Here is a 14,575-nt window from a genome sequence, read left to right as displayed (position 1 = left end):
TATTCATTCTTGTTTGTGTTAATGAATTAATTTATATTCTCCCAACCAGCTTTTAGATTTGATTAAATTTAGAAGATTTATAGATAGCTTACAAATATCGCGATGGGGGGTTTTTTGTAATAAGTCTTCGAGCTGTTCTAAATTTTACTAAGGTTGAATTTTTATTAAGAAAATATTTAAAGCAACTTAACTAAATAAAACTCAAATAAAAAATATTAAATAAATAAAACAACAAAAAAATGTCTTAATCTTCTATTGAAAAGAGTGTTTATGTTTCAAAAACTTTTTCAATTTAATCGTAAGTAGGCTCTATTACCTCTGAAAGTAATGCCAGTATGGAAAAGAGCTTGTAAAAATCTTCTATATAATCCAAAATTTCAAATGAAATTTATCCTACTCCGCTTGCGAGAGCTTAACCACCTTGCACAGATAATCTCAATACTCAAAATAAAAAGAAGAGCAAGTGGAAACGATTTTTAGACCTTTTTGTTTGCTGTAATAAAAATGATGACGCTTTAAGTTAATTAAAATAAGCTTAAGCTCCTTCTTCGAATTCTGCCATTTTGAAAAATTTTAAAGGATAATTTTATGGCGATTAGAATTCAGATATTCAAAGCAACAATAGTGATGCTAAGAGTAATGGAAGTTATTTAGCTTTTTAGTTCAGAACTATCAGTAACTCTACAGCTCTTAAGTCTTTACTGTATAATGTTCTCACTTTCCCTAACAAAGGATACTAATAAATGAACTTTGGTCATTTCAGTTTTTTACAACTCCCAATATGGTTTGAGCAATGTTAATACAACTCAAAAAAATCATTTTGTGATTTATTTGGTGCATGCTTTTCAGGTGATTAAATTCTTGTTGTATAAAACTATCTTGATTGGGAGTTCGTCAGCAGCATTGCGAAATCATATATTTCAGTTCTTTGCACTTTTATCCAATACTTTTACAATGAACCTCAAATATAGTAATCAAGCAATTAGAACATAAAGGAATCTAATCACTACAGTTCCACTATACAATACAATAATAATTCATCGCGACTTTCATCATCGTCATCGAATAATAGCAATTACAATATTAATTTCAGTAATAAATTTTCTGATTAAATTTTTGAAAAACAAGAACTGCAAAACACCGAGTTTTTAAATTGTTAAAATTTGTCCTCAACATTAAATTTAAATTTATTTGATAAAATAATTATAATCCCCACTAGTTTGAAACACTAAGTAAATTCATTTGATTAAAGCTATAGTATGAAAAAAGAATTTCGTGTACTCTTTTCAAAAATATTTATGGAATATATAGAATAATTACATAAAGTAATCTTTATTCTACCTAAATATTGCAAGATAAAAGAGGTTGTATAAACAATTTATGACTGCTACTCTTAATCGACGCTTTAAATATAAGAACTGAATTTTGGTTTGCAATTTTACTCATTTTAGAATGAATTGGCTGAAGTTGAGTACATCGTACTGCAATTCAATTAAGATTAGCATCATTAGACTTTAGCTACTATCACTTATAAAATTTTTTCTAATGTCCATCAAGTCAATTCTTTTAAAAAAACAGAGTCATCTGATCCTAAATTAAATAAGGAAAAAAATGAATAAATTAAAGCTTCAAATCAAGTAGTTAGACGTTCTGATATAAAACAAAAAATAAAATTAGAAAAACTAGAAAATAAGTTTTTTGATGCTAAATATATTAGTTAAATAGGTTAAGCATCCTTAAAGAATATTTAAGCCTTTTTAAAAGAAATAAACTAGCAATTTATAATACAGAATAATGCATTTTAGTATCGCACTCACATAATAGATACCATGCTAAAAAATAATATTATTCAATAGTCTTTTGTGCTTACATTGGTAAAGAACTTGCAAAAAAGAGATGAAATAAAATAATCAAATTCAGAATTGTTCATTTAAAGCATAATTCGTGATTCAAATTCAAAAAAGAAATCTGATTCAAAATAAAATTCTAATAAAAAGTAAAGCAGCAGTAATTAATAAAAGTTGGCTGCAGAATTTAATTCAAGTTTTAAAAAATATTTTTTAAAATATTCTCAATAATATATCTACAATGAAGAAAGTAGTGAAAAAATCGCTAAGTATCAATCAGCGACTGATGACTGTTAGAATTCGACTGCTGACCATGTCTAAAATTAGAATACTCATGAAAATCATCATTAAACACACAATTCCTTTTCTAGAAATAATAATGCTTAGAGTAACCCAACAGAGATAATTTCTCAAATAGAAGAAGAAACAAATAATTAAGATGAAGTTTTAAGAAATTCTAGGGGTAAAAATAGCTCAAAGAATAGGTAATCTAAACAAAGCGATAAATTGAGCAAAACAGAGGACCTTTAAAAAAAAAGTTAAATTGGCAAAAATAAAAAGTAACTGTCTAAAAGTATCATCAACGAAGATATTTTTAACTACACAACAGCAAATAAAGTTCAAGATTAGATTAAAATTTTGAAGGAACTAAAATCGGTTCAGGCAACAGAAAGCAAGTACTGTTTGAAATAAAGCCATATAAAATATATTCAAGAGGTAATACCCGAAGAAATGATAAATTAGAGCAAAGCATTAAAAAATAGTAAATTAAGTTCTAGTTGAAGGATTTTATCAGAAAAATCAAGTTAATAATTCACTTTTAAATCCTACAATTTAAAAGTGAGTTGTTACAATTAAGTTTTTATTTATTTCCAAATATATTTAAAAGTGACTCAATTAATAATCTCTTATTGTTGCTAAAAGTTAATAAAAATAAAAAGCCAAAATTAATTTGTAATTTTATTGATTTATTTATTTATTGTATTTATTATCAATTAATTTTCTTCTCTTTATCTATTTAATTATTATTGAAAACAAAAATTTATTTTCACGTTTTCTTTTATTATTTATTTTCTCTTATTAAGGAATAATCTATCATTTAGTTTAATATATTGATAGGTATACATACATTCTTCAATCTATTTTTTTAAAATGACTAATATTTTTTTCTTTAAAAAAATATATTTTTGTTTGTTAGTTTTCAGTTTATTTAGTTAATTTTCCTTTTCAATTTTAAGCTAACATTATTCCCTTTTTATATAAAACAGAAACTACTTCTTCAAATAAAATTTGGATACAAAATAAATATATAATTTATTAACTAATTTATATTTTGTGGTATAGAAAAATGCTATCTAACGCTAATTTGTATCTTAAGATAAAAAAGATACTTTTTAGCTAATTTGGAATCTAAGATGAAATTTGATATATTTTCTTGAAAATGAAAATGAAAATTAAATTAAATTCATTTTTTTTGTTAATTAATGAAAATATTTTAAAATTTAAAAGAAACTATGCCAATTAACAAATAATTTGAGAGGAGAATATTAAAAGTGTTTGTAAATTTTAGATTATTTGTAGAAATCTTAAAAAAAGCTTACTACGTAAATATAATTGAAATAATTCAAACTATTACTTAACTATTTTGCCTTTGAAAACAAAATTAGTTACACACTCTAAACGAAATAAATTTGTCAAAGTAAATTAATTAAAATATTTGGGTTTAATTTAAATTTGGTATAGTCAACACTAAAAAAAAAATTTATTTGCATTAAATAAATCTTTTGAATAAATATTTTATTTTTACCCTAATAATAATTATGATATTAGAGATTTCAGATCTAAATATAAATATAAAAATTTAGTAAAAGAATATTACCTATAAGTAATTAAAAATGTTGATTTAGTAAAAATTAATTAATTTCATTATACTGATCATATATCGCCTAAAATTATAATATTTGCAAAAATTTAGCTCAAATATTAGAACATAAATTCTGATAATTCTCTGTCGTCTTGGGATAAATCTTTAGCTAATATTTTCAAATATTTTTTTTATTATACCAGTTTATTACTATTCTTTGGTGTTTCTTTTTATTTGTAGGTCAACATCTAAATCAAGGTGAAGAATTATGAGAGTTATTGATAAATGCCATGGAGAATCTGATTAATTAAGATGATTGAAATTGATTGAGAAATTAAAAACTAATATTATAAAAGTATTACAAAATAATTAAGGAGAAAGAAAAAATAATCAAACAAGACAATTAATTGATTTTATAATTTAATAATCAATATATATTGCCCTCAACTTAATAAACAAACACACACACACATTCACTAGATAAGTAAGATACTTCAAGTATTTAACATAGTATAGTTCATCTGCTCACTAAGTTTAATAAAAATAAAATTCTCTAGCTTACTTCAATTAAAGGATGAACAACCAAAGTGTTTAGAGATAATTAGAATTTGACAATAATTAAAATAAGCCATAAGCTGCTCCTGTTTCTCCTATAAGCAAGACAAGTGAATTTTAATTTTCTAAAAAGCATGATACTCTTGCAAGCTAAATTTCTGCACCTCCACCTCCTCCAGCAAGTTTTTCTTCAAGACACAAACCATCAATAGATAAAAGAGTAGCAAGACCAAGTAGATGGAATCGCTTTTTAAGTTATTTTATTTGTTGTAATAATAATGAAAGTGATGTAGAAGCAGAAAATGCTTCTTCTACAGCAAAATTATCAAATTGTAAAAGTTTTAAAAGCAATTAAGCAGAGTGGATTGCAGCTGATCATTTAAGCGGATCAAATAGTGAAGCAAAATTAAGCAGTGGAAGCCAAATAGGATTGCAATTCAGAAATACAAGCAATTCAAATCCGTAACTTTATAATATTCTTTCCTTTTGCTAAAGTGGATATTCTTAATTGTGCTTTGGACATTATAGTTTTTTATAGATACCTGTAAGATTTGAGTAGTACCAATATACTACAAGAAAGCAATTCTCTGATATATTTTCGCGTATATTTTCAGGAGAACATGCCTTGGTCGTTTAAGCTTACCTAGATTGGGACTTTGTTGGTAGCATCTCAAAAGGATATGAATTTGTTCTTTGTGCTTTTTCTTCTTATTTAACTAGCCTTCCTCCACCTAATGCAATAGCAGCAAATTATGCTGTTAATGGAGTTATTTAGTATAATTAAAATATGCAAGGTAGTAGTGGTCAAGCAACAACAAAACTAAATAATTCTTCAAGCTCTAGTGGCTAGGGTTTGTATTAGTACACTAAAATACCTGATGATTTATATTAAAAGCACGATCTTCATAATACTGAATTTTTGTATTGCTAAGATTTAAATTATACGATGAATTTAGAACTTTTTGATAAGATTTTAGTAATACCTGCCAGTTTAAAATAATAAGGGAATTCATTTGATGGCAATTTTAATATGAGACAAGAGTTTCGTCATTCGTTTTAGGAAGCATTGATGAACCACATTGAAATATTAAATAAAACATTATTTGTGGTTCCTAAGTATTGTAAAATAAGAGAATTAATGCTAATTATTTATGACTGTTTCTATAAGAGCAACCTTACTATATATGAGTTAAATTTTGGTATTCAATTTCATTCTTTTTCTGATGAATTCTTCGAAGTAGAGTGCATAGTGATTTAGTTTAGCGAGAACTAGCATCTAGAGACTGTCGCAGCCCTATCACAAAGAGTCTTTTCGAACATTAATCCTACCATTCCTACCCTTTGCCTTTCTCCAAAAAAGAAGTTAGATGAGAGTAACAAGTAGCTAGAAAAAAGCAAATAAAAGAGATTAGAAGAAAGTCAGAAATCTAATAAAATAGAAGTCAGATAGTAGTAATTAGTTGATACAAATTCAGAAAAATAAAGTAATAAAGATAGTGTTAAATCTGACACTGCAAAAAGAAGCTAAGATGAGTTTATAGCTGAAGAAGACTCTCATGCAGGTAAAGTGATAAATGCAAATCAAAAGCCTATATCTGAGTTTTTTGAGGACGAATATGTTTCACAAATAGGTTAAGCTTGCTTTAAAAATCTTTATAATTTTTTAAAAGAATTAAATACCCAGTTTATAATTTAAGATAATATATTCTATTATCGTACACATGTTATAGATGTTATGCTCAAAAATAATATAATATAGCAATAATTTATTCAAACTCTTGTTAATCATTTTCTCAAATAAGATCTTATTAAACACGCTAACGCAGTTATATCTCCTAAAAATGGATCTTAAAAGGGAGAAAAAAGCTAAGGACAGAAAAAAAATAAAAAAAATGAGAATAATAAAAAGGGTAATCAACAATCAAATAATTTGGATTTTAAAGAATTTTTCAGGAAAAACTCCCAATATTTCAAACTTAATTTAGACGATACAATTGAAAAAAATGACTCTAATTTAGGCTAAATGTATTCCCCATCTGACTATGAAGATTAAAGCTAGACAACTACTGATTAAGATAACCTTCATTTCGGAGAAAAAAACTCTTAAACATCTCAGCCAATGCTAACATAATAAAACCATAACACACCTCCAGTAGTAAAATAATAACAGTAACAATTGAGCAGCCAACCTATTGAAGAAATTCCTAGTGATACAAGTAATTCAAATAGGGAATCTCACTAGAATATAAATAACTAATCGGCAGATTAGCCAAGAATAGCAACAAGGATTCGTCCTAAATAAACTAGTTTAAATTATTATACATCAGGAACTAGGAATAAACACATAGGCTTCAAATCAAACAAACAAGCTTAAGGAAGCTTTGATGAAGATATTCTTAATAGAACCACAGCTTCTAAAATTTTTGGGGATAAAAAAATTCTGAAAGATTTAGAATTGCTGTAAGAAGTTGATACCAAAAGTAATTCTAAGCAAATAAATATAAAATTTATCCAAGAAGTAATACCTGAAGAAATTTACAGCAACACAAGCAGTAAAATGTTAAGAAACCGTAATTTTAGTTAAAAATGAAAAATGAAGATAGCTAAAATATAACAAAGTTAAATAAACTCTGTAAGAATAAAACCAAAGCAAATCAATAAATTTTTTTATCAATATCTGTTTCAATTATAATAAAGAGAGAGAGTGATCTCCAGAACTTAAACTACCATTCACTTAGTAAAAAAAATAAATAAATAAATAAATTAATTAATTATAAAAGTTAAAAAAGCAGAAGCACTATATACTAATTATAAAAAAATTTTTGATGGACATTAGCCAATCAGAAAAACAAATAAAAAATTTAATTGTAATATTTAATTATATAAATTAATTTATATAAATTTATATAAATATATAAAAATATTAAAAGCATAGAAAAATTTTGAGTTTAATTCAAGTATTAAAATAATTTGATTACATCTACTCAGTCAATTTAATATTCAAATATTTAAATTTCAGATAGTCTATCGACGTATCATATATTTTTTGCACAGTAACTGTATTATATATATATTTTATTTTTTTACATATAATTAATAATAAATTTCATTTCAGCTTTCTATTGTGATCAAATTAAACTTTCTATTTTAATTAAAAAATATCTTTTATCAATCAATAACTTTTATCTAGCTTGTAAATATTTTCCCTACTTTTTGTGACTTCTTTACTTTACATATTCCTAAATGCAAATTAATACTGATATTAATAGTAAGTTAAGCTTAACTTTGCTAATTTTTGTTTATATTAAATTGAATGATCATGTGAAAGCAAACATAGAAGGAGTTAAGCTTTAAAAAAGTAAATCAAAATATATAAAAAAATAGATTTCTCAAAATTTTAATCATCCAATTTTTTTGCTTTTTTTTTTGTTCTTATAAAAATGATAAAAGTATACTTGATTTGTTTTTCAATCAAAAATTACAAACTTTATTGATATCATTTACAGATTTTTAAAATAATGTCATTTTTAATAGACATATAATAAATTCAACTTAATCTAAGTAAATCAAAAAATAAAAAATATATTTTAATTTTTTGATTACCCAATTTTTAGTTATTTAATAATTTCTTAAAAAAGTAATTTAAGTATTCTTGATTTTTCATTGGTTAAAAAATTACAAATTTTACTGAAATTATTTACACATTTTAAAATGATATATTTATACTCTAAAAATTGTAAACAATTGATGCTAATTACTCAGAAAATAGATAGATTATTTTAATTAAAATATTATTAAATAGTATTTTTATTTTATTAAATTACCAAGAAAGATTAGTTTGCTTATAATATTTATTTGGTTCAGGATATAGATAGATAGATAAATAGATTGATCGTAAGTAAGAATTAAATTGTTAAAACTTGATAAATATATAAGAGTTATTTAACTTACTGGATTAAAATAAATATTTATTTTATTCATTTATTTTGTTATTTTTTTAATATTTGTTTTAAGGACAAAAAATTAAATTAGATTTTGTTAAGTTTAAATTTATCTTATCAATCAATCAATTGTTTTCTTCAATATTCTTTAAAGATACAGGTTAAGATTCTTCGTTTTATTACTTCATTTTTTATTAATTTTTTTATTTTTTATTACTTAAAGTAAATGAGTGTTCTTCATCTTCAAACTCGTCCATTTCTGAATCTATCCTTTAAAGTTATCTACTATTCATTTTATTTATCTCAGGTTAAGAGGCGATAGAAAGAAAACTATTCTTAGTAAATTGCTAATTATTTTCTTCATCAAGAATTTCAGAACTGCTCAAGCTCGTATCTTATACTTTTGACTTAAATGCATTAATTACACTCATAGTGTTTACAACTCTTTAAACTGTACTTGCAAATTTATTGCTTGGGGTTTATTCTCCTAGCTCAGTTTAACTGAACTAAATAAATGATTTTTTCACTTTAAGAGATAAAAGTCTTGAACCACTTCTTTACAAAAGCTGCTTTTATAGCATGATCATCTACTTTTTGCGTTTGGTTTTCATGACATCTTAATACTTTATACTCATACACTCTAATAAGCTTTCTATTTTGTACTCTAAACGTATTTGTATTTTTTCGCTATCTTTGTATGCTTCATCTCTTTCTCCAACTGGAGTTCTTGACTTAAATTCGGCTAGACGAGCAAGTCCTTCTAAAAATTCTACAAAATTCATAGCCATATATTTTTCACTATTTATCTCATCTTGTAAAGTTTAGAGAGAAAGATTATAACTAAGCACAACATCTCTTTCTGTTAATAAGCTATCCTTTAGATGGAATTCTTCAACCATATCTTAGAATTCTTGCAAACTCATCGTCTTTTAATTCGAAGGTGCACCTCTTTTCTCAGATTTTCTAGAATCAGAATATTCATTCCATAGAGTTTTGATAAAATTGATATATCTTTTCATCATTTCATCACATTGCTTGGTCCAAAATCTGTTTGTTATCAAAAAAAAAATTAACAAAAAGATTTAGAAAAATATTTGTTCTTACCTAATATTACGCCATTACTAAGGATCTTCGTATTCAGCTGTATATTACAAGAATTTCTAATTATTCAAGAGAAGATTAAGTGCTTCAGAGGGTGTTTTGGCTACCTTAGTACGAATAAATTTATCTAATGCTAACCTTCCCATCAATTCTACAAATTCACTTCTTATAACTGTTTTTTCAGGTGCCCTATAGTTTTTAACTTTGAGAGCTTTTGAGCTTGCTGCTATAAAAATACATTCTACATCTCTCATCCTCATTAAATTGTTATCAATTATCTTGCTTTCTTAAGCAAAGTGAGCAAAAGCACTTAATGTAACACAAAATACATCATTAATAATTCCAAAGCACGAGAGATATCTGTATAAAACTCTTATTTTAGGGTATTAATCTAAAATAATTCGTTTACACTCACTAAGATTAGCAGTTTTATCAGCTTGCTAAAATATATTTTATAATTTTGAGTTATTCCAATCATCTTCAAAGCACTTTTACTCTAACTCAGGATTGTCAGGTATGAACGATTTAAATAGAGATATACCTCTATGCCATTGATTAGTATAGTTTATTTTATAGTAAGTTTCTTCTTATCTAGGTAAACATTTTATTTGAATTTCATAATCTCCTTTTTTCTTTTAAATATTTTAATGAAGTTTAGTGCTTATCACGTTTACTGTTGTAGGAACTATATACTCCATCACAGTACCATCTAAGTATTTAACATTAAATTTTCTCTGTTTACTGTTCTGTAAATGATGAGCAGAAAAGGTGTTTTCGCTTTATTAAGTTGTATCATCATCGTCATCATAAATTGCGAGATTTTAATCATTTACATGGAAATCTATTTTTTCATAATCGTTGGATTCGAATAACAACTTTGTACATGGATTAGTAAAGAAGAACAAAATTCTCCTGTTAGGAGGACACATTCTTCTCAAAAAATATCTTGTTGGATTTTCAGGGTCACGGTCCATATACATAGGTTAAAAATCTTCAAAATCTAAATGCAAAAAAGCAGGTTCACTCTAAAAAACATCACTGCTTCCTTCAGAAATTTAAAATTCAATTTCTTACCAACCATCACATATCCAGCAATTATCAGTTACGTTACAATTAAAATTTTACAATCTATAATAAATTCAATAAAAATAAATAACTATTAATTGTAATTCATAAGAGTAATTTACTTATTTTATCCTAGACACTTCACTGAATTTATATCTCTCCTCATTAAAGTATGAGTAGAAACATGCTTTTATAAAATTTCTTCTTCATTTGGAAAATATAAAAATCCTTTAGAATCTACGGTTGCATGCGATTCATTGCCTTCAAAGTGGAAGCTTTTTTATTGTAAAAATTAAATTAAAAATTTGCTTGATAATTTAAATCTAACTATTTACCCATAAAGTTTTTAATTTTTTGTTAAGGCCTCTGCTATTTATTTGCATTCTTCCTTTGTAAAAAGATTGTAAGAAAGATCAAAATGTATTAGGCCAGATTCTAATTTAGTGCAGCTTTCAATAAGCTTTTTTCCACAATGCAAATTTGGATTTTATCCTAAGCTGTTATGACTTAAATCTAATACCTTTTTATATAAAATATAAGTAAATAATAATTAATTTTCAGAAAGCATTTTACCCTAATGTTAACATTATTACTTAAACCAATGGATATATCAAAACCACTTTTAGAGCTCAGCTTATTCCAGCTTAAATATAGCTCTTATATTCCACTATTTTGTAATAAAATCTCTTTTAAATAAGGACTTGAAAGATCTGTTAATTTGTTATGACTTAAGTTGAGTTGCTAAAGAGTTGAGTTTCTTTATAAGCTAGCTGAAATAGATTTCAAACCTATATCCGCTAACAAATTATTAGATAAGTTAAGATAAATTAAACTTGGGTACTATTTGCTATACAGAATGTTACAAATTGCAATATTATCATTGTTATTTAAGAAGTTGTTAGATAAATCTATTTTTCTCAAATGCTTAGGTAGATTTTGTGAAATTAATGACAAAGCCGAACCTGTTAAGTTGTTATCTTACAAATTGAGAAAATTCAAATTCTCAAAATCAGGATGCTTCAAAGCTTAAGCTAACATTTCACAATACGTCTTACTGATCTACAGTCTCGAGAGATTGAGATTTTACTTTTCTTCTTGATTATTTTCTTCATCGTTCTAACTTTCAGAGGAAATCATATTTTTTTAAAGATATTTTGCTATTTCATTGCTGTCTTAAAAAGCAACTTTATCAAATGGTTTTTTATTTTCATTTTCAGTAAGCCCGTTTTTATGACTAACTAAATTGCTAGGGGCTTTCTTTAAGTGCTGACTTAATGAAGCATTTCTTTTAATTGTTGCTGCCTATACTTGTTTACCATAATTTTATGGTGTGAATGATTTATTTTCTTTTTAACTTATTGGTGTAAAAATTTTAACTTATTAATTTATAATACTTTATTATTATTCATCTAGAGAAGAGTCATTATTTGTATTATACATAAATTCTGAAACTCTTTTGCCTTTCACTTGAGAGGCTAACAAGGCAGGTAATTCTCCTTTTTCCTCCTACTTTAATGGACTTCCATTAGCATCAAACGATTAACGTTTTTTCCTCTTTTTAATTGCATCATTTATGCTCTTTTTATTGGTATTTAAATTAGCCACTATTCCAAGTTTACGAGGTAGTACATTTTTTGTAATAGTTGTTGATAGCATGGCTTATCCTATATCCATTTTATCATTGAAATGCTTGGCTTCATCAACTATATGATCTATTTTTTTATAATCAATAGCAAAGTTGTTTGTAGTTTAAGCTTATTCTAAGAGTGAATATTCATTTAAATATTAAGACTCTTTTTTAGGTATTGATTTTATATTTATAGAAGATTTTGATCCATGAACAGCAGCATTATTTTTTTAAGTGATATTTATTTATTCTTAAGCTGATAATTTTCTTATGTTTCTTTCAGAGGTAACAGAAACCTCTGATTTAGGTTTTGAATTTTTAGTAGTATTTTCTAAATTTGATATTTCATTTTTATTATTGTTCTCATTTTATTCTGCCTTTACTGGGTTATCTACTTTGCACATTTTTATAAGTAATTAATTTTTTGTATCTTATTGGTCTAATTTTCTTGATTTTGGTAATGGACTCAATTCTAATAGCTCGTTATACATTCTACGATCCTCATCACTATCATCATTTGAATTTTACCTTGAATAAATTATTTTTTTCTTATCGTTTTCTTTGTAGATAATTGACTAAATATCAGAAGTATTATTATACTCATTTTGCATTATATTAGTAGAGTTGTTGTAATTGAGTTTTTGTAACTTATCTTCTTTTCTATTTTAAACGATATGAGAGTTAGTGGCTAGTTGCTAATAAAAAACATTTTTAAGAGTGGCAGAAGATAAAGAAGATGACTGTTGTTAATCAAGAGTATTTTTTAGGTTAGAAACTTATTAAAAAATTTATGAGCAACGGTCAGTTTAAATACTTGCATTTAAAATTTTTGAAGAATCTTTTGCTTAAGTAAAATTAAGTTTGTTTTAAATTAATATTTCGTTATCATAATTTAAAATATCTTTCTTATCAAAAATCTGTTTTAAATTCGATACTGAAGAGGTGTTAGGATTCATAATAGAAGATGTAGACTAAACGTCTAAAATATTAATTGATGAATGAATTTTGTGTTCTCTTCTATTAGAAATAGGTGTAATGTTGTTATTTTGAAGCAAAGAACTGTCTACGAAGTTTTTCTTTTAAATCTATTCGTCTCTTGGTTTAGGAGATTACATAATTTATTCATTAACTGCTTGAACTTAAGATTAAAAAGTAAGATCTCCATGAACATTCTTTGTACTGCTTTTTATATTAACGCACGATCTCACTTTATACTTTGTAGAGATAGGATGACTTTAAATCTTAGATTCCATGAGAATACTATCTAGATTTTACTTTGTATTCACTGTAAAAATACTCTAATTCTGCTAGTTAAACTAAGGGTAGAAAGTATTGTTAGAAAGAGTCTTTTCACTACCATTTCTGCTATATATAAACCTCTATTATGTATTCGACATGCTATAGTCTTTTTAATCTTAAAAGCTGTCTTATTACAATAAATTACTATTCAGTTGCTAAAAGTAATTACGTTCTGTTCTATTTAAGCTGCTTAAAGCTAAATTATTAGAGCCTGTTTAAGACGCTATTGAAGGTAAATACGAAGAATTTAATCCACTCATGTTACTGCTAGCAGTTTAATCCATCTATTATTTTTTACTCATAGGAATAGGAGAAAGCATCTACTTTCCATTAACTATCTGAGAAAGCCTTTAAGTTTTAAGCTATTCAAATTAATCAGCATGCCTATAACTCATTGGAGTTTATTAATTTGCTATTGAAGTAAAAGTAGTTTCTAATCCATTGGTAAGAGAGCTTTAATTTTGATATTTCTAATTATAAGAATATTGAGATTAAGATGTAGGGGTATCTTAATTAGAAACAGGTTTTTTTATTTCTTTAAAATGATTATAATCAGGATTAGATAAAATATTCTATCCTGCTAAATTGAGTCTGTTCATACAATATATTAAAATATATTTCTAAAAATCCTTTGTAGCACCTAGATATTACAGTACTAATTTTTTAAAATTCTAATCTCACCAATGATAAATAGAAACAAACACTTTTTATTTAGATTAATTTAACTATTTATAAAGGTACTTTTATTTGTAATATTCTGATATTAGTGAATGAGATACTTTTTTTAATGAAAATGAAAATTTGTTTGGAAAATAATTAATAAATAAATAAATAGCCAATTTACTAAATAATAATAAAGACTCATATTCAAATTAATTAATTTTCAATCAGTATTTTTTTCTATTTAAATATTAATTAATCAATACAGTTTATCAATTACTTATTTTTTTTAATAAGAATATAATTTAAAATAACTTTACAAAGAGTAATTCTAATTTTTATGTGTATGTTTGTTTTTAAAAATTTTAGATTCATTAAGATAAGATTTAATTATAATATTTGCTGGTAAAAAATTCCTTTTTCTATTTTTTCTTAAATGATTTTTTTATGAGATAAATAAATAGTCTAAATTATGAAAATATTTTATCATCGCATATTGAATAATCGCAAAATTTTATTTGTGAAAGATATTATTTTGTAAATCCTATTTTTTCTTTCTTTTATTAAGTGAAGGATTTGATATAATTCAATTTTTTCAGTTATTTCTTTTTTTTGA

The 14,575-nt window shown here is 25.0% G+C and overlaps 3 protein-coding genes across 3 annotated transcripts; 2 read left to right on the top strand and 1 right to left on the bottom strand. All coding sequences in view use genetic code 6, as the record gives it.

The window, feature by feature from the left end:
- Positions 1-239: 239 nt before the first annotated feature.
- TTHERM_00853040 (hypothetical protein) lies at positions 240-2,630 on the top strand (the record flags this gene model as incomplete). Its single annotated transcript, XM_001026310.1, has 1 exon — positions 240-2,630. The coding sequence occupies one exon, from the start codon at positions 240-242 to the stop codon at positions 2,628-2,630; it is 2,391 nt and encodes a 796-aa protein (XP_001026310.1).
- Positions 2,631-4,285: 1,655 nt separating this feature from the next.
- TTHERM_00853030 (hypothetical protein) lies at positions 4,286-6,856 on the top strand (the record flags this gene model as incomplete). The annotated part of the gene is made up of 1 exon (XM_001026309.3): positions 4,286-6,856. The coding sequence occupies one exon, from the start codon at positions 4,286-4,288 to the stop codon at positions 6,854-6,856; it is 2,571 nt and encodes an 856-aa protein (XP_001026309.1).
- Positions 6,857-8,332: 1,476 nt separating this feature from the next.
- TTHERM_00853020 (hypothetical protein) lies at positions 8,333-13,898 on the bottom strand (the record flags this gene model as incomplete). Its single annotated transcript, XM_001026308.2, has 5 exons — positions 8,333-9,254; positions 9,312-10,436; positions 10,496-10,648; positions 10,709-10,893; positions 10,947-13,898. The coding sequence occupies 5 exons, from the start codon at positions 13,896-13,898 to the stop codon at positions 8,333-8,335; spliced, it is 5,337 nt and encodes a 1,778-aa protein (XP_001026308.2).
- Between the last annotated feature and the right edge of the window lie 677 nt (positions 13,899-14,575).

The sequence above is a fragment of the Tetrahymena thermophila genome, assembly GCF_000189635.1.
Source record: "Tetrahymena thermophila SB210 genomic scaffold scf_8254034, whole genome shotgun sequence".
NCBI lineage: Eukaryota > Ciliophora > Oligohymenophorea > Hymenostomatida > Tetrahymenidae > Tetrahymena > Tetrahymena thermophila.
Note: the sequence above shows the minus strand (reverse complement) of the source record. Positions and strands in the feature narration are given on the sequence as shown.